General features: G+C 48.8%; 1 protein-coding gene across 3 annotated transcripts in view; it reads right to left on the bottom strand.

Moving 5' to 3' along the window:
* The window catches only part of LOC135920886 (retinol dehydrogenase 12-like), a 44,386-nt gene extending 39,493 nt beyond the window's left edge, over positions 1–4,893 (bottom strand). For 2 of the 3 annotated variants that reach the window (XM_065455144.1, XM_065455149.1), the window contains exon 1: positions 4,752–4,893. In XM_065455144.1, coding sequence (XP_065311216.1) covers positions 4,752–4,773 — 22 coding nt within the window. In that variant the 5' untranslated portion in view covers positions 4,774–4,893. The remainder of the gene's footprint in view (positions 1–4,751) is intronic. The other variant, XM_065455147.2, reaches the window with a different exon arrangement.
* Between the last annotated feature and the right edge of the window lie 22,047 nt (positions 4,894–26,940).

Below are 26,940 nucleotides of genomic sequence, written 5' to 3'. Positions count from 1 at the left end.
ACTGCGCCGATCCCAAGGTGTGCTAGCGCTTTTGATTGTTTTTAGGAAAGTTGACGTATAAGCAGTTCACATGTTAGCGTTATCCTTTTCGCTTAAGTAAGGTTGCAGATTAGCATTGCCTTGCTCTAGAATAAAGGAAAATACTATTTCAGGCTAAAAGGAAACAAGACTGCGAGTCGGCCTAGTTGGAACAAATTCATCTTGAAACTTATTGTGCGCAACAAACAGGGACGAAGAATAGAAGAAACACAAGGACGAAGCGCTCGTCCTTGTGTTTCTTCTATTCTTCGTCCCTGTTTGTTGCGCACAATAAGTTTCAAGATAAAAGGAAACGATCCAGACGTACATGTTCCGGGACTAGTGGGTTCATATTGTTGAGTAGACCATCAATATGATCGCTTTGGCGCAAACAACGACGGACGGAAGGGAACAAGGGGAGCGGTAACTTTTAACTGTTTATTGTCTATTGTATAACATGCATATCATGCACGCATATTATACACGCACAAAAACAGCTTCGATCGCGCAACACCCTAATCACAGCCGGCCATCAAAACACCTCTCGGCATGCAAAAGTAAAACTGATGTGTCGCTAATGCAATATGCAAGACGAACCTCACTCCTTAATATGAAACGCCTCTAGCAATTCACGTGCCGTGGTGTCCCCGCTTCTTCCAAGAATCCGTATCTTGGCCAGACGTGGCTCACACTGATGTGAGTTGCAGTGCTTAGGCAAATCTGCTCCGTCTTTACCTTTCAGTGACAGCTCATGTTCCCGCGCACGCTCATTTACTCATCGCTCAGTCTTGGCAACTTATGTCTTACCGCAAGACAGCAGAAACTCGTAAACGACTCCCTTAGCACATTTTGTGCACGGCTTGACGTGTAGTTTAAGACAGCCACGTTTCCTGCTCCCACCAGAGAGAATGCGAGGACACAGCTGGGCGAGCTTGCGTGGCACAGAGAATGCTATTAACACCCCATCTGCAGCCTTCGTTAGGCTGTGGGTTACACGGCGCACATAAGGTAAGACCTCCCGCCTCACCGTTCTCTGCGCTTGCTCAGCCCTTCTCCTGTATTTGTCGCTCTTGGATTTCTATAGAAGCGACTCGGCAACGGCAGTAATCAGTAGCGACACATCAGTTTTACTTTTGCATGCCGAGAGAAGCTTTTCTGATAGCCGCCAGGGATTAGGGTGTTGCGCGATTGAAGCTGTTTTTGTATGTTGCGCATTCGCTTGCGTGTGTATAAAGCATGCCATACAACAGAAAATAAACAGTCGAAAGTTGGCGCTCCCCTTGTTCCCGTCCGTCGTTTACTTAGTTGCGCCAAAGCGTTCATATATATGGTCTACTAAATAAAAGGAAACGGCCGCCACCAAAGTTCCGAGACCCTCCTGGGAATGGGGATGCAAAGCACCGGCAACACCTGGCGATAATGAAGATAATAATGAATACTTATTTTTATTGCATGTACTGCAATTTCTCATGCTAGATTTTCAGTGGTTAGTTGCTTTTTGTTCCAACAGCTTTCATGATTGATCAATTTCTACACTGCATTGCAGAAGGTGAATAAAACTAATTATTGCACGACCTTCTTTGTATTTGCGGCAGCGGCATATTGATGACGATAAAATGGGAAAATATCCTACTACTTGGATATCTGCGATCCGGAGATCCCCAATATGGATCGCCTCATAATCTACAATGCTGCATTAGAACTTGAAAAATCGTTAAAAAAGCAATTAGAAACTGCTGGAAAAGTCTGCGAACAACGCTCTGAACCTCGTGGCAGGCGGCTTTATGCCCCCCGCAAGATGGCCGTCACCGGTTTCACCCGAGCCCATAGGCCGGTATTTATAGGCGGCTTCCACTCCAGCAGTTTTTGTTAAACCTCCTTGGTTACACTAAACCGAAGCTGCCAAGTTCGGTTGGCGGTGAATCGTGGTTAGCGGCTTAACCACCGTTTCACTTGCCGTGTAACCGCGCTAACCGCGTTTAGTGATAACCGTAGTTACGTTAACAGCGGTTAAGGTCACCCATTTAACAGGGGAATTGTCCTGCTTGCAGAGGCCTCTATAATTGCAGCAGAGAACTGAAATAACAAACCTAGGTTTTTTGAGTAAGAGAACGGCGATGGGGCGAAGGCAAGCAGCGTGCAGAGTTGACAAATTAGTATTACGCATTCCTTCCTAGAGGACTCACTGGAGTTCCAAGAGGAATCGCAGTCATATTGGCGAAAAAAGCATTATTGCGCCTTACCGCTTACATTATGTTCCATTTCTTTGAAGAGCAACTGTATCAAAATTACGGGCAGCAAGAATGGCGTTGTTTCAGAAAAGGTAGGTAACAAGAAACTTCGTGCAAAAATGTTGCGGCTGAAACACAAGGGCGCGTTTAGGATAAACTAGAAAAATAGAACTTGTCGACATCAAAGCTGACAAAAACGCCGCTGACTGGCTCAAATGAGGCGGAATTCAAGACATTGAGAACCAGCTAGCTCAAGGTATTGAGAATGCGTTTGGGGTGTGCACCAAATGTGCTCACTACGGTGTGCCCCCGCCGTCACCTTAAGTGATACTAGCGGGCTGTAATAAATAAAAAAAGAAATCGGACAGTTACCAGCTCCGCATCTGTGCCAGTATTCCTATGATAGCATACGCGCTACTCATTTATAACCACTTAGCCGAAGAGAAGTTTCGTTGCAGCTGGGCTTTATTTTGGACGTAAAGGGCCCTCCGGTTTCCAGTGCTTCGTAGCGAGCTCGACCACTCGGGCAAGACGGTGCGGGAGCCACGGCGGTCCAGAGCCGTGCACGCACTTGCGCAAGACTTTGCTTGGGCGGGGCGATGAGCTGTGCTTCGTGGTTGCTCTCGCGACTGATGAGCCTGACAATCAGCGGCGTAAATTTTGGCATGCCGCCTAGAAGGACACTAGGGCTATTCGTATATAGCGCGTTCTTCTGGGCGGCGCGTTTTCTTGCACTCTCGACTGTCCTCAATGCGCACCAGGGGTACTGTGAACACGTAGCTGTTGACATCACGAAATATCGGCCACCTTAGTAAGCTGACATTGTGAGCGACGTCCTCGCATGTACCTTTGACATGACGGAACGAGGAAGCAAATACGCGTTTACATGCGTTTTTTTTTTCTTTCACTTAGGTTACTCTGGGTACACACTATGTGATGCTGGATGTGCAACTAGAAATCTGCGAGTCTGAGTCGCTGTATGGCGTTCACTCACGAAACCTGGCAAAGTTTGGGGCGATACGATAGAGTTATGTGGCATGGGCTGAGGAAGACTACTTATCCAGTGGAGAACCATGCTGTCCTGCCCTGCATGCCTGGCCTGAAGCTTAATTCTTTCTGAGGTGATATTCACCCAGAGAAGGAATGCGCCCACTAGGCGAAGAGGTACAGCGTCTGGATTAATCGCGGCAGTTAACGCGTTGCCTGCAGTCGTGCGGCATGAATGCGCAGGTGTAGCGATAAAAAACGCGTTTGAATAAATGCCCCGTGCTGTGTTTGCCCCAGTCGAAGAATGTGCAATGTCCTTCCACGCCATCTGTCTCAACCGTACATGGCGCTCGACGATTATTCATTTCTGTAAAAAATATTACAGCAAATTACACATATATAAGCACGAGTTGCATAGTATTTTCGCAAAATATTTTTCATGTAAAGTTGCTTTTGAGCATGTGAGGGCCATTTGAAATTCATGAAACGGTGCAAAACCAGGTGCAAAAAAAAATAATTACCAAAAATTGACAGTTTCGCGCATTTCTAACTTCGCATATTTTCAAACTCGAGAAGTACAGTCCTAATTATCTAAGTGTCAATGAGGCATTTGTAGGCACACCCAAATGACACTTAACTGTGGTATATTCAGCAACGTACTGATTGCGCACTAATTTTTTCCGACTCGTAAAAAAACCCAAAAATATGAAAAACCACTTGACTGTGCTCCTACCCGCATCATAAAGAAGCGCCCTGAGACAAGCTGATTGAAAGCAACCGCCTTGCTTGTCTCAAATCCGAAGAGACAGCGCACCACCTTGATAATGATACGGAAGGTGCACCAACAGCAGGTTTTGCGGCTTCGCCTGGCTTCGCAGCTATTCCTTCCTCTCATTTCTACGCCACACTCAAGGCCGACAGATCACACTGATAACGAAAGCCCCTTGATAACGCGGCAGAAGCGTCATTCTCACCACAAATAAAACGCGAAATGCAATGGAATAGGCGCAGAACGTTTCACAATCCCGGCTCTGCTCGCACCACATCGAGAGAGTGCTGGCGCAGTTATATTTCACCGCCGAAACTTGCATCGGACCAAAGCCATATTAAAGTGATGGTTTTATTTTTCATCAGTGCTTACGTGCTGCAAAAGCAGGTTCGTGGCAAACAGTAAAAGTGAAATAAACAGACCGGGAAAAGGCAAAATCGATGCGTTCAAGAAAGTAAATGCACAATCCCAGCGGAAAAGATTAGCGCAAGTGACTGGTGGCCGGAGCGGCGAAATCGCGACACGCGGCGCTGTTGTTCCCGAGAGGGCAAGGCACATTGCATTTTCCAAAGCAGGGATGGCAGGCAGAAACCGACCTCTGTTAAAGGCTGCAATTTCGAAAGCTACCGTAGGCCTCACTTTTCGGCCACACCATGCGCCCATGAGGCAGCACAATGAGGCTTCGATAAGGAAACTATACCATCGCTGATAATGCCCGCGCATAAAAAATAAATAATTGGGCTCACGTGCGCAGCCTCGTTGGTGCATAGCTTGGCCGGTAAATGAGGCATGTGACAGCTATTGAAGTGCGGGTTTTAAGATGGATCGGCTTCTGTCGGCCACCCCTGCTTAAGAAAATGGAAAGTCCGGATTGCGCTGCCCACCCCTAGGAAAATGGAAGGTGCCTTACCCTCTCGCTATCGGTGCGCTCGGGAACACCAGCGCTCCGTGTGACGACTTTGCTGCCATGGCCACCAGTCACTTGTGCTGATCTATTTCCGCTGGGACTGTATCGCTTCCAAATGTGCATTGTCAATCGGGACGTCTGCACACACACACGCACACAAAAAAAGAAAAAATCACCGCCCAAGCACTCCGTATAGATGGTTAACCAGCGAAGCTGAAACTTGCTGCCCCAGTGTTTATCACTGGGTCAATCACGATGGTTCATTAACCGACGGCTTGGTAGGCTGCCGGATCCTCGGTATGCAGTTGCTCCTTGCACTTGGCTGGGCTACCCGATTCGTCCGTCCGTTTGTCTGTCGCCTTTTCGCCGAAAACTCCTTCGGCGCAACCCCATGCGCATGCACGAAAAAAAAAAAAACGAGAGGCACGCGATCGGCTGTGCCAACAGTGAAGTAGTTGCTCTCCATCGTAGCCGAGCACACATGCAGCAGCGCCGCGGTTTCTCTCGGGCTCCGATATGGGTACGCCACGCGTCATACGTACTCCTGAAGTGCAGGCAGCTTTCGAACACCAGCGCCGCGAGCAGAATCGCGAACGAGCGCGTCTACGCCGTGCCGATGCTGCATCCAGGGCACAAGAACAGGCTTAACGCTGTCCAGTCATTGTGTGATCGAAGAGGATGGGACCAATTACGGCACCAGCGCAAATTTCGCACCAAACATTGAACGACCACTGGTACTGGTGCCGAGTGCACTTCCTCCAGTGTGGATTGGAGTCACTCCAATAGTGTGTATTATGCAAATTTACCTGGGTGTTTCTGCAAAAATTGGCTTCATCTGCGCTCATGATCTTGCTCAAAAATTTCGGTGACTCATTGGTTTTTGTGGGGACCCAATTCAAGAAATCTAGACGCTTCCGCAGGTCCCTATATTTGAAAAATTGGTGCAGGTTAAGGTGGTACGCGTGAAAAACCGAGTCATTTAGAATCCGCCAAACTGATTACTTGGAACCTGATCATCTTTTAATACTGGGGTTACTGCGCTATTGGAGGCGAGGAGTTACGGAGTCGCCATCTATCGGAAGCGCCTAGCTGGCGTAGTATGAGGGATCACGTGGTGCGCTCTTCATAGGTTTTGCTGTCAGCGCTCACTGAAAACACCATGCGCGAGCTCTCCCGGGCATTTCTGTAAGTACTTTTGAAACGAGAGAAGTTTTTACTGCCCAAATAATAATCTTGGGCAAACTGAAAGCACAGAATCGTTTACAGACGCGATCTCTTTACCGAATACGTACAGTGAACGCCACTGTGCGTGGTCGCCCCGATGGAGTCTCCCGAACCGGCTTCTTGCGTGAAAGGTAGGTAAACGCTGAGAGCAAACTATGTGAAATATGTTCTTATAGTGTTTGTATAACTAAATGGAGCGTAATAGAACGAAGCCTCAATGCAGCGACCGACTGCGCGTCTGCATGCTTGTCCGCGTACTGTTTCGCTTTCTCCACGTGCGCGTTTTCGCACCGTGCCATAAGCTTTAGGCCGCAGAATATGAGCATTTGACAGTATACAAGCAACCATTGCTGCGTGGGCGCTATCAGAGCTGTTCAAAAATAATTTCATTGTAGAGACTTCGACGCCTACAGGGACTGTGATGTGCCATCGCGACGATTCAATATTTTTTTTCTTCTACATTCGTTGAACTTTCAATATTATTTCTCGAGTTGCGTCGCAATGTATGTTTATCGGTGTTCTCAGCGTGGAATTTCCCGCTGCTCTTTTTTTGTAATCCAGTGCATTAATTCATAACGTAAACATGACCATATGCCATGCTTTTTTTAAATGTGCTTCTTACCGCTGCCTTTCCACTCCACTGAACTTGCCAGTATCTATAGCATCGACAAGTTCATAGACCAAACCGTCATGACATTAGTCGGGTAGCGGACTCGGGCGAGCGTCTCAGTGCGCGTTTTCAGAACATCGCAGACCGGGCGCCGTAGCAGAAATCTTCCTCGCGTCTGTGCTTGCTGCATACCCCAGTTGTAGCCGATGACTGTTTGCCGGTTTTATGTTTCGCGATCCAAGCTTCACACAGCTTCTTGTCCTGCGGCTACGTGTGTATAAGGCTGACACCGGCCTCCGTTACGTGCGTCCGGCCCTGCGGCACCGAGCAGTAACCTACCATGTTGCGCGCCTTCAAAGGCAGCCACTACCTATTGTAGTGCTTTCAAACGTTGTAAAGGAGACACTCGGAGGGGGAAAATTTCGCCGCTAAATGAGGACCGCAGCGTACGAGGGAATTTAAACTCGTTTTCAGCTCGCTTCGGCGCTCCCGAAGCAGCCGACGCGGCCGCTATGTCCACGTGATCCCTCCTAGCACGTCACGCCGACGGTGGCGCCAGCTTTTCCAGTGGTGGAGCTCGAGGCCAATAGACACACGGACACCAGAAATAGAAGTGGACGAGACGCTCGCAGACTCACAACTAAATTGTATGGGGTGAAGGATGACATATATATATATATATATTGTAATGAAGCAGACGCGCCCCTGTGTATGTGCCGTCTGAAGAAGAAGACGAAGGGCCGTGCCGTGATCTCGAGCGACCCCGTGCTTCGGACAGCCCTTGCAGTGCCTTGTTTTGCCTAGCGTTCCACAACGTCGTGAACGAGAATAAACCTCATCGCATTTGGTGGAGGTTGCTGAGATCCTTCGCCTCGTCCTGGAGCTCCGCACTCGAACCCTGCCAACAAGATCGCCTTGCACTATGCCTGATCCCGCCACCTCGTTGCCCGCCCCACCGGCTGCCACTGTCATCTGCGCCGGCGTCCCTCGTCAGCGCGACCCACCCATTTTCAGTGGGACCGCCGAACACGACGTGGAAGACTGGCTCTCATCGTACGAACGTGTAAGTGCCCATAACCGATGGGATGACTAGTCTAAGCTGACCAACGTGCCGTTCTACCTCGCCGACGTAGCCAAACTTTGGTTCTTCAACCACGAATCAGACTTTACAAGCTGGTCCGCCTTTAAGACTCTGTTTGCAGAAGTGTTTGATCGCCCAGCTGTGCGTACGCTACGCGCTGAACAGCGTCTACGCCAGCGCGCACAGCAGCCTGGAGAAACATTCCCCAGCTACATCGAGGATGTTCTCGATTTGTGCAAGCGGGTCAATCCCAGCATGTCCGAGGATGACAAGATCAAACACATCCTCAAGGGCATCGAGGACAGCGCATTCCAGATGTTGCTGGCCAAAGGCCCAACTAGCGTATCCGTCCTCATTAACCTCTGCCAGAGCTTTGACGATCTGCGCCGCCAACGTTCCATCGCCCGCCAGAACATCCAGCACGCCGATTCCGTCTCCAGCATCGCGGTTTCTACCGAATTCACCAACTCGACCCTCTCGCAGCATATCAAAGATTTTATCCGTGAAGAGGTGGCCAGGCAGCTCTCGCTGCTGCCTCACCGTGACGCACCTACGGCAGCTTTGCCTCCAACGCTGCAGGAAGCCATCCGAAATCACATATCTGAAGCGCTTCCTGCAGCTCCTACAACCCCCCCAACCAACCCTATGAGTGTGCCGCTGGCCCATACCAACTTTGCCAACCACCCTACGTCGCTGCCGCTCAGTTATGCAGCCGTGGTTGCACGGCCACCTGCGCAGACCGCTTCCTTTCCATCGCCCATGAATCCGGCTTCATTTCAAGTTGCCCGACCGTCACCACACTTTTTTCGTCCCACCGAGACGTGGCGCACTCAAGACAACCGGCCTATCTGCTTCGCCTGCGGCATTGCTGGCCATGTGGCACGCTTCTGTCGCCGCCGCGCCTCAACTGCGTGTACCAGCTTTGACAGGCCCCGCTACGCACCACAATACGCCGCCACGCCTCCATTATCACCGCGACGTCTCGACACTGATCGCCGGTTGGAAACTCGGCGTTCCCCTTCCCCTCGTCGGCGTTCGATTTCGCCCCTGCGTCGTCGAGTTCCCACTGAAGCGGGAAACTGACTGCTGCAGTTCCTGAGGCAAGAACTGCAAATACGTCGATTTTCTCAAGACCTCAATCTTCGCCGCAAAATGTAATTACCGTTTTTGTAGAGGGAGTACCAGCAGTGGCACTAGTCGATACCGGAGCAGCCGTTTCCGTCATTCACGAGGGCCTTTGCCGCAAGCTACGAAAAGTGACTACAGCTCGCTCTGGCCTGGTGCTCGCCACTGCCAGCGCGCAGCGAATCCACCCTTCAGCTGTATGCACGGCCCGTGTCGTCATCAACGACGTTCTGTACATAATCGAGTGTTTCGTGCTACCATCGTGCTCTCACGACCTCATCATTGGTTGGGATTTCCTGTCACGTCATCATGCTGTCATTGACTGTTCACGTGCAGAAGTGTCGCTTTTACCACTATGTGAATCACTGCCGACCAGCTCTCCTCACTTTGCCGACAAACTCATGCCGACACAACCGTACCTCCTGAGTCGTCGATGGCTGTTGTCTTGTCGTCTGATTCCGCATCTGACGCCACCGTAGTGTTCACGCCGTCCGATGTGTTTGCTCAACGCAAGGGCATTGTTCTTCCGTTTGCCGTGCTTACTGTAACCTCTGGCTCAACTGTGATGCTGGTCACCAACTACTACCAGTACCCGATCAGCCTACTGCGTGGAGAGACGGTAGGATACTTTCAAGCGGTCGACTACGTCGACGACTTCGATGTTCCTGCCGCCTCCATCCGTCACCTTGACGCCATCGCTTCGGTCTCCGGCTCATCACCTTCAGTGGGTTTTGACAAGGCCATCGACCCTGCACTTTCCCCATCTCATCGCCGCCAACTTCTCGCTCTCCTTCACAAGTTTGTCTCTTCTTTCGACTGTCATCAGACGTCACTGGGCCGTGCCACCGGTGTTTCTCACATCATCGACACTGGTTCCCACTCCCCCTTGCGACAGCGCCCGTATCGTGTCTCTGCCGAAGAGCGCCGAATCATCACGGAGCACGTGGACGACATGCTCCAACGTAAAGTCATCCGTCCCTCGCAAAGTCCTTGGTCTTCACCTGTCGTATTGGTGAGGAAAAAAGATGGCTCCATTCGCTTTTGTGTCGACTACAGACGCCTAAACAAGATAACGAGGAAAGACGTTTATCCTCTGCCTCGAATCGATGACGCTCTCGACTGTTTACAAGGCGCAGAATACTTCAGTTCCTTGGATCTGCGCTCCGGGTACTGGCAAGTTCCCATGGCCAAGCCTGACCGTCCGAAAACCGCATTCGTTACACCCGATGGCCTCTACGAATTTAACGTCATGCCCTTCGGGTTGTGCAACGCGCCTGCTACTTTTGAGCGTATGATCGACACCATCCTTCGTGGCCACAAATGGAAGACCTGTTTATGTTACCTCGACGACATCGTCGTCTTCTCAACCGATTTTCCGACGCACCTCGCTCGCCTGCATGACATTCTGACCTGTCTCGCCTCTGCCGGTCTACAGCTTAACCTCAAAAAGTGCCGCTTTGCTGCAAGCAAGCTAACCATATTGGGTCACGTTATCTCAAAAGACGGCGTCCTCCCGGATCCAGACAAGCTCCGCGCTGTTGCAGAGTTCCCAAGGCCCACGTCTATCAAAACCCTCCGAAGTTTTATTGGCTTATGTTCTTATTTTCGTCGCTTCCTACGCAATTTCGCATCCATCATGGCGCCTTTGACAAGTTTACTTTCCGCCAGTAACGGCATAGCAGCATGGTCACCTGAATGTGATGCAGCATTTCAGCAATTGCGCCACTTGTTGACCTCACCACCGATTCTTCGCCACTACGACCCTGATGCTCCCACGGAAGTCCATACTGACGCCAGCGGAGTTGGCCTTGGCGCGGTCTTAGCGCAACGGAAAGCTGGCTATGATGAATACGTCGTCGCTTATGCGAGCCGTACTCTAAAGAAAGCAGAATTAAATTACTCCGTCACAGAAAAGGAGTGTCTAGCGATCATCTGGGCATTAAGCAAGTTTCGCCCATACCTTTACGGCCGTTCTTTCGCCGTTGTTACTGACCACCATGCCCTTTGTTGGCTTTCTTCCTTGAAAGACCCGTCTGGACGCTTGGGACGTTGGGCGCTTCGCTTGCAAGAGTACGACATCCGCGTCATGTACCGCTCTGGTCGCAAGCACTCCGACGCTGATGCGCTCTCTCGCTCCCCACTGACGCCTGATTTGGCGTCGTTGTCAGCTTCCTCGTCCACCCTGTCACCGTTCACCATCCCTGACATGCTCACAGAGCAGCGCAAGGACCCATCCCTTGCAATGTTACTCGACTACCTTGCTGCTCCGTCTGATGTCCCTTCGACACGAGCACTGCGTCGCCAAGCAACCCACTTCTCAGTGCGGGACAACATTCTATATCGCCGAAACTACATGCCCGACGGACGCAAATGGCTCCTCGCTATACCTCGTCATATGCGCTCTGACGTCTGCGCGTCTTTTCACGCTGACCCCCTAAGCGCTCATGCCGGCGTCCTCAAAACTTACACAAGGTTGCGTCAGCGCTATTATTGGAGAGGCATGTACAACTTTGTGCAAAAGTACATTCAGTCTTGCACTACATGCCAACAAAGCAAAACACCTACACAGCGTTTCACAGGACCGTTGCAGCCGCTGCCATGCCCGTCTCGTCCGTTCGACCGCGTCGGCATCGACCTCTACGGCCCGTTTCCATGCAGCGGGCGTGGAAATCGGTGGATTATTGTCGGCGTAGATCACCTTACTCGCTACGCTGAGACTGCAGCACTGCCAGCAGCGACCGCCCGTGACGTTGGTTTTTTCATCCTTCGCAATTTTGTCCTTCGCCACGGTGCTCCCCGAGAATTACTGAGTGATAGGGGCCGTGTCTTCCTGTCGGAGGGCATCCAAGCCCTCCTCGCTGAGTGCAGGATAATTCATCGCAAATCGACCGCGTACCATCCCCAAACCAACGGTCTTACCGAGCGCTTCAATCGCACACTTGGCGACATGTTGCGGATGTATATTTCATCCGACCACTCCAACTGGGACACCGTACTCCCCTTTGTTACGTTCGCGTACAACACCGCGACGCAAGTGACCACCGGCTTTTCCCCCTTTTTCCTTGTGTATGGCCGTGAGCCATCATGCCCTTTGGACACCATACTGCCGTACCAACCTGACGCTACAGAGTATACTCCGCTTTCCGAAGTCGCCAAATATGCTGAAGATTGCCGTCAGCTGGCACGTGCCCTGACTAGTGAGACTCAAGAACGTCAAAAGACAAGACATGACCGTGCTCATCAACCACCGCCCAACTTTGTTCCTGGTTCACTTGTGTGGCTTTGGATACCAGCCAACATTCCTGGCCTTTCTTCCAAACTCCTGGCGCGTTATCACGGTCCATACCGTATAATCGAGGCCACTTCACCGGTCAACTACATCGTCGAGCCGCTCACCGTGTCACCAGACCTGCGTCGTCGTGGGCGAGAGACAGTACATGTCAACCGCCTGAAACCGTACTACGACCCGCTCATCTTCTCCGCGCCCTGAGTCGCCAGGATGGCTACGCTTAGCTCCCGGGGCATTGTAATGAAGCAGACGCGCCCCTGTGTATGTGCCGTCTGAAGAAGAAGACGAAGGGCCGTGCCGTGATCTCGAGCGACCCCGTGCTTCGGACAGCCCTTGCAGTGCCTTGTTTTGCCTAGCGTTCCACAACGTCGTGAACGAGAATAAACCTCATCGCAATATATACAATGATCAAAATGACGTCATCATGCTGATAGGCCACCCAAAATCATTGCCGTCACAATCTTACGTCTAAGAAATTGCATCTCACAATCGGCAATCACAATGGAAAGATCGCTAACGCATGCGCGCGCTTTCTTCTTCATAACATAGGCCTCGAGCAGCTTCCGTGTACGACGATCCTTATGACGGTATAAATTTTTTTTTCTAGAAGCGGAAGGCACACCTTCTTTGATTCTTTTTCACAATCCCTGCAATGTTTTGCTACGTGGGAATGCTCTTCACATCGCTTATTCTTAAAATGTTTTTTAACGGATATTAATACAGCGTCCGGTCTGACCGACATGAACACCGCCGCAGGAGAAAGGGCATTCGTAAACCACACTGGAAGTGCAAGGAACAAACTGTGACCTTGGCTGACATGGCAAACAAAATGGCTATGGCTAGAAATATTTTAAATCTTTCTCAGGACGTGTGGACACAAACTGACCATGTTTAAATGAACAGAAAACACTACATTCAACCCATAACGTTTCGCCACTGTGCGACACCTTATGTTGGTAAGGGATCACAGCACGTGTCCTAGAGCGAGAGTGAGAGAGAGAGAGAGAGAGAGAGAGAGAAAGCTGACAACCGTGAAGGATGTCGCTTGAAGGGTCCTTCATGGGGTCCAGGGGTGGCAGGGTCTGGGGGACTAACCCCCAGTCTCCACCTTCCTCAGACAGCTCCCAGTCCTTGCTTTCCGGCGGCATCTCCGGCCATCCGGACGGCCCAGAGCTGCTCCTCTGGGTCCAAGCTGAGCAGCAGTCACCCACTGCTCGGCCGTAGTTATGATGCATGTGGTGTTAGTGCGGTAGGTGTTGGTGAGTGAGGCTTTGGGGCATTGCCAGATAATTTGATCGAGGTCAGCGCCGGCCTCGCACGCTTTGCAGAGGGGGAAGCTTGCATCGGGGTAAATGCGGTTGTATATCACGGGGTTCAGGAAAGTTCGCGTCTGAAGTAGTCGCCAAGTGGTGGATTGAGATTTATTCAGTGTTTTGTGAGCTGGGGGTAGCGTAACCGCTGACCATTCAGTCTCACGCGTGACCGAGATGCAGACCAGAGGGCTGGTTAGGATCAGAAGATTCAGGAAAAGGATGATGCGCCCGGTGTGCGAGAGCTAGAACGGCATCGTGGGCGGCTTCGTTTCCAGCCAGGCCCGAATGACTAGGGGCCTGTGTGATCTGGGCGTGGCGTTGCCTTGACGGAGGAGTGCCCGCGAGTATCTTCTGCGCTTGGGGCGCTATCAATCTTCTTGGGTAGTTGGGAATGACCGTTTTTGAATTGCTGATCATGCAGTTTGCATATGTAGCCGCGTAGGCCAAAGCGATGGCCGTTTCTTCTTCTTCGGGTTGCGTGGTGAGTATTGATGCAGCCGCGGCGATGCGGTACTCTGAGCCCGTGACTGCGATGACCGCCATGGCGTTTTAGTTGGGGTATCCCGCTGTGTCCACGTAGGCTACGTCAGCGGCTTGGTCGTAGCGCTTTTGTAGCCGTTTAGCTCTTTCTGCACATTGCTCCGGATTGTGTTCATGGTGCATATTGTGAGGTATGGGGGGATAACTAACTGAGCGCAAATGTTTGGAGGGACGGGTACATTTGGTTCCAATTGGGTGATGTAGCTTATGCCTATGGTGCCTACAATATGTGCCGGCCCGTGGTGGAATTGGCGAGTCGTTCGTATTGGCTAATATGCTGCGCTTCAATAAGCTCGTCTATGGTGTTGTGAATGCCGAGGGCGTCCAGTTTCTCATTAGAGTTGGAGGTGGGAAGATGTAGGGCTTGTTTATAGGCCCTCTTGATCATGGTAATGAGTTTGAGCTTGACAGTTGCATTGAGGCTAAGCTATGCGGTGACATACGTGATCCTGCTCAGGGTGTAGGTGGTTACCAGGCGTATAAGGTTGTTTTATTTCATGCCGTGATGTTGATTTGCGATGCGTGCGATGAGGCAAGCGGTTTGGTGTACATGAGTGCCTAATTGCTTGGGTATCCCCATGTTTATGCCGTTTTGTTGGATGCGTAAGCCAAGGATACGGATGCTAGGATGCTGATGCACGTGGAGTTCTATCTCGGAGGCGGGTGAGGGTCTGGACATCGACTTTCCCAATTAGGCTAGTACAGAAAGCGCTCCGATTTCTGTGGGGAGCACTCCAGGCCACGTGGTTCTACGTATGCAACGACCTCGTTCATGGCTTGCTGCAGCGTGTCTTGGATGTCCCCATCGCTGCCCCCGGCGACACACAGGGGGATATCATCTGCGTAGAGGCTATGCTTGAGGTTGGGGATACTAGCTAATGCAGGCGGTAGTCCGAGCAAGGCCACGCTCAACAGGAATGGGGACAGAACCGCTCCTTGCGGCGTGCCTTTGCTGCCGAAGTCAATAATTGGTGACTGCAACCCTCCGAAGGTAATGGTGGCCGTGCGACCTGTAAGGAAATTATTGACGTAGTTATGCGTTCGATGTCCGACCTGGAGTTGTACCAGTTGGCTCATTATGGCCTCATGCGTGACGTTATCGAAGGCCTTGGTTATGTCCAGCCCCAAGATGGCTCTGGTGTCCAGCCTGGAGCTTTTATCGCCATCGATAATTTGGTGTTTGAGCTGAATCATGAAATCTTGAGCAGAAAGTTTAGGGCGGAAGCCAACCATGGTATTGGGGAAGAGGTCGTTGTCATTCATGTCTGTGTACGCGTATGAGGATGACGTGTTCGAAGTCCTTTCCGACAACATGAAGTAAGGGAGATAGGGCGGAGGTTTTCGATAGGAGGTGCTTCCCTGGTTTAGGAATCATAATGATTTTGGCTTCTTTCTATTGTGAGGGGAGGTTTCCAGTTTCCCAGTACTCGTTAAAATAAGCTGTTAGGGCTAGTATATATACCTCATCTAGGTTGCGAAGTATTTTATTGGTAATGTCATGAGGTCCCGGCGCCGAGTTAGGGCGGAGTGCGAGAATGGTTTCAAGCACTTCTGCTGATTGTATGGGCGCGTCCAGGTGGTCGTTAGCAGTCCCAGTGTATGCTGCAATGGGTTTAGTAGGTTGAGGTCTTACGTATCGGTCCATCAGCTCTTGAAGAACTTGTGCATCCGTGCGCGGATGGGTGTGAATAATATTTTGCAAGTTGTGCTGTTGTGTGTTCTTGCTGTTGGTCGAATCGAGGAGGCAATGGAGGGTATTCCACGTTTTGGGCAGGTTTGGTTGCCGCTACATGCTCTCGCATGTGCTACGCCAATTTAGACGAGTAAGTTGTTGTGCATAGTCTTCGATGTGAAGGATGAGAGTGCCAATATGTTTCCTGAGCGTTTGGTTGAGCTTGTTGTGTTTGTATCTGCGTCGCAGACTGGCGAGGGCTTCCCACATATGCAGTAGCTTGATATGTGCCTCCTGCAGATTGGCGTCCTCAGGCACCAGTTTACTGGCTTCGCTGGCGTCTTGCAGCAATGATGCAATCTAATCTTCTAAAGTGGGTTGGGTGCCGGAGAAAGACGTGAGGGCTCTGGCCTGCTCGAAAGCGTCCCAGTTCTTTACGCGGAGTTGACGGCCCTTGGGATTTCATGGTCCCGCTCGAACTGTTTGAATTAAATAGTGGTCGCTGCCCAAGTTGTCTTGTGTGTTGATCCAATCTGCCTGTGGAATTAGTTTTGCGAATGTCAGGTCCGGAGTAGTGTGTGCTAGCGCTGCTTCCCATGCGAGTGGGACAAGTTGGATCCGTGACAAGAGTAAGAGCTATGTTCTGTCCGTCAAGCCATAGTTGTCTGCCATTTCGGCGGTCCAGTGGGTGTCCCCATGCCACCGCAGGGGCGTTTAGGTCCCCTACAATGAGCAGGGGGGGGGGGGGGGCGCTCCCCTGGCTACTTGACCCGCTTTGGTGAAAAGTCGTAGAAACCTATGTTGTTCTTTGGGGCTGCTGTACACATTGAGGATGAACAGGCTCTGGGCCGGTATTTTGTAGCGATGCCTTTTCCGATTCTATTCTTTTTCAGACTTTTCGCGCTTGGCCAGTGGTCAGAGCGACGGTCTGCCCACATTATCAACGGGATCGGGCGGCCGTGTGTGGTAAATGATAAGAATAGCATAGAATAAGGCATAAGGCATCGCTACAAAATAGCGGCCCTGTTGCGTGCGGGATGATCTCCAGGAGAATATAGGCTGCTGTATCAATGCCTGTGTGATGCTGTATAACCGGAATGTTTCGGTTAACTACTGTGGCTACTGGGGGTCTGCGGCTATCATCGCAAACTGCTGAGTATGCCGCGTATCCTGGGCCGCTATTTTGTAGCGAAAAGCATAGAATCGGAAAAGGCATCGCCGCAAAATACCGGCCCTGACAGCTTAGCCGGTTCTCCGGTCTCTTGTAATGAGATAACATCGGGGGAAGTATGTGGTGCGAGAGAGGTAATGTATTGCTCTAAGTGTGCTCGTTTTCGCCGGTAGCCCCGGCAGTTCCACTGCCAACGGCAGTAGGTAACTTGTTCGGGATTACTCGCATCCATCTTTGTCGGGACGCGAGTACGGCTTCTTTGGGGACCCGCTCTGGGACGGAGTAGGGTGTTTTCCAATTCTGTCAAACGGGTGTTGTGATTTTGAGCAAGAGTCGCGACCATGTCTTGATGCACATCGGGCGTGTCATGCATTTTTTCCTCTCGCTGTTGTTCTCTTGTCGCAAAGGCGGGCTCAATTCTGGGCAGTAGTAGCGTTTCGAGTTTCGCAGTAAGGAGGGTGTCCATTGCGCGTCGAGAGCCTTTGCAATGGAGGCGTAGATCATTGTGGCAAGCTTACAGTTTGATGCTTCGCTGAGGTTGCGTTCTATCCACTGTTGCAGCTGAGTGGGGGCCTCACAGCTGAAATTTCCTTCTGAAGTGTATGCTGGTGTGGCTGCTTTCGAGATCGGTTTGAGGGCTTTGCGATTGTGTGGGGTTGGTTGTTGGAAAGTTTGCGGGCAACCTATTGCAGGGAGAGGAAGGATGTCTGCATTTGATGGTGAGTGTTTGGGTTGTGTATCTGCAAGTTGCATGTCTCCTACGCTCCTGGTTGTTGTCTTGCGATGAAGTTGTGACGTTACACTTAACTTTCTCCATTTTTTTGCGAGCTGCTGTTACCACAGAGCTCGGATAACCAGCTGTATTTAGTCTAATGATGTTCAACCCTCTCCGCTGCTGTGTGACCTCAAGATTTCATCATTGCCGGACCAATGCGGGACTCGAGAATGCCGCTTTTTACTGTTTTAGAATGACCAGAAGAAAAACCTAACGGTGCTTTCGTGGATCTGGGACGAAATAGCCAGCAGGTATGAGTCGCTTGAAAGCACAGTCGAATATCGAAATACTGTAGATCGTTCTCATGAAGGTGTCCAACCGTGAAGTGAAGTCCTAGCCCCGATTTTAAAAATACTTTCTGAGTGTCATGAACCCAATGCTTCAGCTCCCTCCTCCCCCCTGTCGACAAACAGCAGGTAGTCGTCCATATAGCCAAAAACGCGAACAGCTATTCTAATCAGGTCGTCACTGACGGCCCTATCTACTTTCGACAGAAAGATGTCGCTATGGACGGGTGCTACTATGAAGCCAATGCAGAACCCTGACTTCTGTATGAAAAGCTGTACTCGCCAGGAAACGTAGGTGAATGACAAGTACATAGATACAAGTTTCAAAAAGGCTTCTACAGATCAAGATACCGCACTAAGCAATAAACTTCTGCTCGTCATTATATTCCGTAATGCGCTCCTTTACAGGAATCACAAGTTCTGGCTGGTGTATTGCATAGAACAAATGCTCCGCATCCATGCTCAACGCATTGCATCCGCCTGGGTTTATATCCCGTAAATACCCTTCCACTGCCGTGAAATTGGGTATCAAGAATGGAGGCACGCCACCGCAACGACAGTGGTCACAAAAATCCCCTTCTTGACGCAGGTTCTCGCCCCGTGGTTCGTATTGTCGCTTCGGCTGAGCCCCCACGGCAGCAACACGTTTCTTGCTTATCACCAAAGTGCATCCGCCCAGATGCTACCCATGGCCCTGAGCGATTCTTCGCAAGTCGCCTCACACAGGCCGTTCCTTACCACAGTCCGGTTTTTCGTCTGACAACATCGAGCAACTATGCATGAGGGACAGCCGCATCGACTACATATTGCACCACCGGACTGGGGCCAGTTGGGGCACGCCACCTTAACGACAGCGGTCACAAAAATCCCCGTCTTGACGCAGGTCAGTCACCTTCCAAACGCGGCTTGTGTCCGCTCTGGAAATCGCTGTTTTCTTGCGGTGTCTTGCCCCCCTTGTGTTATTGGAACTTGTGGGCTGTTGCGTGAAATGTTATCTCTATACATCAATGCTAACACGATTACTCTGCTCCTGTTGCTGTCGGGCGATGTAGAATTAAACCCAGGACCAAATGACGTTTCACCGCCGTCCATTGAAACTATTGCAAAGGCCATATCTCGCATAGAAACATCACAAAGCTCTCTTTTGTCCGAAGTTTCTCTAATCCGAGCATCACAGAATAGCATCGAGACCCTCGTGACCAGCCTTTCGGCTCACGTTGATGCTCTGGAGAAGATTGTCCAGTCCATTCAGTCAAACGAAATAGGTTTAATGGCGGACGTGAATGGTAGCCTTGCAAAACTTTCCACTGAAATCAAAGTTCTTACCCAAAAATGCGATGATGCAGAAAATCGCCTGCGTCGTTCAAATTTACTTTTTTTGTGGAATTCAAGAGACACTGGGTGAGACTTGGCGTGAGTCCCAGACAAAAATAGTATCATTCTGCTCCCAGCAACTCCTGTTTATCCGTTAGTACAGACGACTTGGAGCGTGCACACCGACTTGGTCGTTACCAGCAAGACAAAACTAGGCCTATTATTGTAAAATATGCAAGATTTAAAAATAAATCAAGAATTATTGCAGTGGCTTCTAAGCTCTAGGCACGAATTTTTCGATTCGCGAGGACTACTCAGCCAGAGTTCGACAGGCGCGACGGAAACTTTATCTTCATGGACAGCGCAGCGGCAGATCATTTAAACTTTGCTTTGAAAAGCTGCTGCTTGATGGCAAGCAACTCGCGTACAATGCTGAAAATGATTCTATAGTTGAACTGAGGGCACAGCGGTCACTGCGTCTCTCCTGGCATGCGCGTCCCTCCTCCCCCCGCCCCACCCCCTAGACCTGGCTTGCCTCGATTACTGTCCCTGTGTATCAGAATATGTCGGTCTTGCTCGCAAACATGCGTAGTTACCTGCCTAAGAAAGACGCCCTAGAATCTATCACGAAAGACAACAATATTGACCTTGCTATACTTACGGAATCTCGGCTGCATTCAAATATTGCTGACCACGGGCTACTAAACGATAGACAAACATACGCTGTTCAGAGGCTTGACAGGTTGGGGCGCAGGGGAGGCGGCATTTTGATTTTTGTGAAAGAAAGTGTTCCTTCATATGCCACCAAATTGAACTGTCAACATGAAATTTTGTGTGTAAATATATCACTTCGTTCAAGTATGACTGTGATTATTGCTTGTTATCGCGCTCCTGACTGTGGTGTTTCTTTCAACCATGAACTAAATTCTGTACTAGCGAATCTTTACTCACGCTTCCCGTCTGCGAATTTTATGCTCTGTGGCGATTTTATTTTCCGGACATTAACTGGGCAAATCTAGAGGCACATAACCGGTAATCCAAAGATTTTCTTGACACAATCCTCACATTCAACTTTACTCAGATGGTTAATATGGCAACCCGTGGGGAGAACATTCTAGACCTTGCGCTTATTTCTAACCCCAAAATAATACAATCGCTATCATCCGTTGCTGGTCTAAGCGACCGTATATCACTGCTATTTAATCTCTGCATCACAGTTCCTTTCAGACAGCCCTGGACCAAATACATTTGGGACTATAAAAAAGCAGATTTTAGCAAAATTAACAATGAACTGAACACTTTTTCAAATTTTTTTCGTGAGACTGTTCCTTCTCGTACAGTATATGAAAACTGGTTGTTATTTAAGAATAAATTACTATGGCTTGTTGAGAGACATGTACCTCTTGTTCGCATTCGCGGTGATTTAGGAAAACCCAGGTTTTCTAACACACTTCGGAGGCTGTCGGGAAGGAAAAAAACGTCTGTTTCGTGATGTGAAAAGCTCTAAATCTTGTTCAAAGTGGGACAAGTACTTCAAATGCCTGCGCAAATACAGTAGCACTTTGAGACAATCCAAAAAGGAGTTCTTCCACTGCGATTTGCCTGACATTATACGTGTCAACCCCAAAAAATTTTGGAATATTATGAAACCAAACAATAGCTCCAATAACATTTCCTTGACTTATCCTGACGGTTCAAACGTGCCGCTTGATCAGCGGTCAAACGTAATGAACTCATATTTTTCTTCTGTTTTCACTCGTGAGCCTGCACTGAAGCACTTTGATTTGCCCGGCCACAGTTTTCCCCTTATGTTTCCCATTACAATTAATTCTCAAGGCATTATGAAACTTTTTGATAACCTAAAGATTTCTAGTGCCCCCGGGCCAGATAACATCACTGTTAAGATACTAAAAGGTACGAAAGCAATTTCCAGTCTAATATTACAAATAATTTTTACTCAGTCAATTACTGATAGTTCACTTCCAAATGACTGGAAGATTAGTAAAGTGGTACCGGTATACAAGTCAGGCAGCCACTCTGATCCTTCCAACTATCGCCCCGTTTCCCTAACTAGTATTCCCTGTAAACTCCTCGGACACATAATATATTCACAAATAGCACGTCATCTCGGTGATCATTCCTTCCTTTTTCACAATCAGCACGGTTTCCGGCCTGGTTTGTCATGCGAAACACAGTTTTTTGAATTTGTTACTGAACTTCACCTGAACTTAGACTCTTCACTTCAAACTGACGTCATATATCTAGACTTCGCCAAAGCATTTGACTGTGCTCCCCATCAGCGGCTTTTGTCCAAACTTTCATGCCTCGGTCTTGACCCTCTCGCACTTTCATGGATCCGTTGCTTTCTTACTAATCGATTCCAGTACACAGCTATCGGAAATCATTGCTCAGCCACTGCTAGCGTCATCTTCGGAGTTCCACAGGGGTCCGTCCTCGATCCCCTTCTCTTTCTCATCTTCATAAACGACCTTCCCAACGGCATATCATCCAATATCCGACTTTTTGCAGATGACTGCGTAATCTAACGTCGCATTACAGACCCAGCTGACCATGCAATGCTCCAAAAAGGCTTACATTTATTAGAAACCTGGTGTTCCAACTCTTTAATGAAACTTAACATCTCGAAATGTGAAGTTATACAGGTATCCGGTAAACACTCTAACAAGAATCCCCCGTACTTTTAAACTCGACAGCCCTATCCACCGTTGAATCGTATCGTTATCTCGATATCACTATTAATAGCAAGTTGACCTGGTCCGACCATATAACAAAATGGGCTACCGACACTAATAAATCACTTGGTTACGTCAGATGTACCCTTGCGCTGTGCCCCTCATCCACAAGAAAACTAGCTTATGAAACTTTTATTCGAAGTAAACTTGAATACGCCTCAGCTATTTGGAGCCCGCACCAAGCTTACTTAATTAATATGTTATAATCAATACAAAATCGTGCCGCTAGATTCATCATTTCCTGGTACAGCCATGAAGAAAGTGTCAGTGCGATTAAATCATCTCTAGGACTCGAACCATTGGTGTTACGTCGGAAAATTGCGAAACTGTGCGTTTTCCAGCAACTTTATTATAACTTCCCCGAACTGCATGGAGGAGGAGGAGGAAAATCTTTATTTGCTCCAATTGTGTAAAAATTGGCGGTGGCAGATCTGGTCGGCCATAGGCTTCCAATCCCACCAACCCGTACATCTCGTCGTCTTTTTAACTCTTGCAGCATCCAGCGCTTGCTTAGTTCAACATTTTCCTTTAATCAATCGTTTTTGCCTAGCGCCATTATAGAGTGGAACAATTTACCAGATAGAGCTGTCAATGATCGCAACCCCATTATCTTCAAGCAGCTGCTTACTGATCACCTTAAACCCTAACCTTATAATGACCATACTGTGCCTTCATTCTTTTGCGATTGCCGTCTCACATCATGACTGTTCTGCTGATTTGCTTTTGCATCCTATTCAGTGTGCCTCTTGGCTTTTTTTGTTTGATAACTTTTGTTTTTTGTTTTTTTGTTTGATATCTTTGTTTCTATCCTTATCTTCTGTAATTCTCGCCCCCCTTATGTAATACCCCGACAGGGGTCCCCAAGGAAAAATAACTGATGATGATGATGCTGCTGCTGATGATGATGATCCACAACCTCCAGTTTTGAGAGGTGCTTGTGAAGGTAACCGGAAACAACATTTGCCGAGTTCCTCTTTCTGATACGGTTGAGCGAAAAGGTAGATCCGGTTTATGAGTTTTTACAGAGAAAAAGTGTTTATAGCGCAGTAACCCTCATATTTCAAGATAAATTTCCACCAACTAGCCCAACTTTCCGCTCTACTCCTATTGGAAATTGGTACCTGGGCGGCCACGTCCCACACGCTAGCGTGAGAGTTTGAGGCCATAAATGCTAGAAGCAACCGTGCGTAGGCTAGGACTGAAATATGGAGCACTCCGCTGCTGTTTCTTGAAGCTGCCAGTCTGTCTCAGGCTTTCATAATTTCGTCGTATCGTCGATGCTATTGGTCTACCGCCATACTTCCACGACTGATATATCTCTGAGGCCTTCCTCTTGTTGCCAGTTGCAGTTCCCAAGGAAAGGATTATGTTTGCGTTCAGGTCATTAGAGCAAGACAAGGCGGCAAAACGCGCCCTGACACCTTCGCACTGGTGTCGTCAGTTCCCTTTTACGGTGATAGGTTTTGTGGCGAAAAAAACAAAACAAACAAAGAACCATCCGTGTACTTTACCCTAAGACAAGAGCTATTATAGCTCGTTTCCGAATGAAACTAAGCGCTACGTGTTGCTGCGGCCGCTGCGCGGAAGGCTCGATCACGCTGCCTTTCTTTGTTGCTGTTATTTCGTTCTGGCTAACTCAGAGGGAGCCTGTTCCAGTACGCTGTTTTGTTATGTGGGTGGGAGTGCAGTCACGCGGTATTTTTCATATTTCACGGGGTTTATTTATGAGTCGGAAAAAATTAGTACGCAATTAGTACGTCGCGGAAAATGCCGCATTCAGATGTCGCTTGGCTGTGCCTACAAGTACGTCATTAAAACTAAGACAATTTGTACACTACTTCTCGAGTTAGATAATTAATTAGAACTACCCAGTTCAATCTCAGCAAGGAGAAAATTGCTGACGACTACTACGCTGTACTGGAAACAATATGCACTAGGTTTTCTTCGAGTAACGTAATTGCTCTTCTTTTAAATGTCGGTACATGCTAGTTGGGACACCCTGTATGATACGCAATGAATCAGCATAATCCTCATCATCACCCTGGTTACGCCCACTGCAGGTCAAAGGCCTCTCCCATACTTCTACAACTACCCTTCTCATGTACTAATTGTGGCCATGTTGTCCCTGCAAACTTCTTAATCTCATCTGCCCACCTAACTTTCTGCCGCCCTCTGCTACGCTTCCCTTCCCTTGGAATCCATTCTGTAACTCTTAATGACCATCGGTTATCTTCCCTCCTCATTACGTGTCCTGCCCATGCCCATTTCTTTTTCTTGATTTCAACTAAGACATCGTTAACTCGCGTTTGTTCCCTTACCCAATCTGCTCTTTTCTTATCCCTTAACGTTACACCTATCATTCTTCTTTCCATAGCTCGTTGCCTCGTCCTCAATTCAAGTAGAACTCTTTTCGTAAGCCTTCAGGTCTCCGCCCCGTACGTGAGTACTGGTAAGACGCAGCTGTTATAAACTTTTCTCTTGAGGGATAATGGCAACCTGCTGTTCATGATCTGAGAATGCCTGCCAAACGCACCCCAGCCCATTCTTATTCTTCTGATTATTTCAGTCTCATGATGCGGGTTCGCAGTCACTACCAGTCCTAACTAGATGTATTCCCTTACCACTTGCAGTGCCTCACTACCTATCGTAAACTGCTGTTCTCTTCCGAGACTGGTAAACATTACTTTAGTTTTCTGCAGATTAATTTTTAGACCCACCCTTCGGCTTTGCCTTCCCTTCGGCTTTGCCCACCCTTCGGCTTAGGTCAGTGAGCATGCATTGCAGTTGGTCCCCTGAGTTACTAAGCAAGGCAATATCATCAGCGAATCGCAAGTTATTAAGGTATTCTCCATTAACTCTTATCCCCAATTCTCCCCAATCCAGGTCTCTGAGTACCTCCTGCAAACACGCTGTGAATAGCATTGGAGAGATCATATCTCCCTGCCTGACGCCTTTCTTTATTGGGATTTTGTTGCTCTCTTTATGGAGGACTACGGTGGCTGTGGAGCCGCCATAAATATCTTTCAGTATTTTTACATACCGCTCGTCTACACCCCAAAACCGCAATGCCTCCATGACTGCTGAGGTTTCGACTGAATCAAACGCTTTCTCGTAATCAATGAAAGCTATATATAAAGGTTGGTTATTTTCCGCACATTTTTCTATCACCTGATTGATAGTGTGAATATGGTCTATTGTTGAGTAGCCTTTACGGAATCCTGCCTGGTCCTTTGGTTGACGGAAGTCTAAGGTGTTCCTGATTCTATTACCTTAGTAAATACATTGTAGGCAACGACAGTAAGCTGATCGGTCTATAATTTTTCAAGTCTTTGGAGTCCCCTTTATTATGGATTAGGATTATGTTAGCGTTTTTCCAAGATTGCTTGGCCAATAGCTCTAGAACAATCTGCCCACCATCCTTCAACATATCTTCTGTTACCTTATCCTCCCCAGCTGCCTTCCCTCTTTGCATAGCTCCCAAGGCTTTCTTTACTTCTTCCGGCGTAACCTGTGGTATTTCGAATTCGTCTAGACTACTCTCTTTTCCTTTATAATCGTGGGTGCCACTGGTACTGTATAAGTCCCTATAGAACTCCTCAGCCACTTGAGCTATCTCATCCATATTAGTAATGATATTGCCGGCTTTCTCTCTTAACGAATACATCTGATTCTTCCCAATTCCTAGTTTCTTCTTCACTGCTTTTAGGCTTCCTTCGTTCCTGAGAGCATGTTCAATTCTATCCATATTATACTTCCCTATGTCAGCTGTCCTATGCTTGTTGATTAACTTCGAAAGTTCTGCCAGTTCTATTCTAGCTGTAGGGTTAGAGGCTTTCATACATTGACGTTTCTTGATGAGAGCTTTCGTCTCCTGCGATAGCTTACTGGTATCCTGTCTAACGGAGTGACCACCGACTTCTATTGCACACTCCTTAATGATGCCCACAAGATTGTCGTTCATTGCTTCAACACTAAGGTCCTCTTCCTGAGTCAAAGCCCAATACCTGTTCTGTAGCTTGATCTGGAGTTCCTCTAGTTTCCTTCTTACCGCTAATTCATTGATCGGCTTCTTATGTACCAGTTTCTGCCGTTCCTTCCTCAGGTCTAGGCTAATTCGAGTTCTTACCATCCTATGGTCACTACAGCGCATCTTGCTAAGCACGTCCACATCTTGTATGATGCCAGGTTTAGCGCAGAGTATGAAGTCTATTTCATTTCGAGTCTCACCGTTCGGGCTCCTCTACGTCCACTTTCGGCTAAACCGCTTGCGGAAGAAGGTATTCATTATCCAGATATTATTCTGTTCCGCAAACTCTACTAATATCTCTCCCCTGCTATTCCTAGTGCCTATGCCATATTCTCCGACTGCCTTGTCTCCAGCCTGCTTGTTGCCTACCTTGGCATTGAAGTCGCCCATCAGTATAGTGTATTTTGTTTTGACTTTACCCATCGCCGATTCCACGTCTTCATAGGAGCTTTAGACTTCCTGGTCATCATGACTGGATGTAGGGGCGTAGACCTGTACAACCTTCATTTTGTACCTCTTAATAAGTTTCACAACAAGACCTGCCACCCTCTCGTTAATGCTATAGAATTCCTGTATGTTACCAGCTGTATTCTTATTAATCAGGAATCCGACTTCTAGTTCTCGTCTCTCCGCTAAGCCCCGGTAGCACAGGACGTGCCCGCTTTTCAGCACTGTATATGCTTCTTTTGGCCTCCTAACTTCACTGAGCCCTATTATATCCCATTTACTGCCCTCTAATTCCTCCAATAGCACTGCTAGAGTCGCCTCACTAGATAACGTTCTAGCGTTAAACGTTGCCAGGTTCATATTCCAATGGCGGCCTGTCCGGAGCCAGGGATTCTTAGCA

This window comes from Dermacentor albipictus, chromosome 1, assembly GCF_038994185.2.
Source record: "Dermacentor albipictus isolate Rhodes 1998 colony chromosome 1, USDA_Dalb.pri_finalv2, whole genome shotgun sequence".
Lineage (NCBI taxonomy): Eukaryota > Metazoa > Arthropoda > Arachnida > Ixodida > Ixodidae > Dermacentor > Dermacentor albipictus.
The sequence above is the reverse complement of the archived record's forward strand: the minus strand, read 5'-3'. Positions and strand labels throughout refer to the sequence as shown.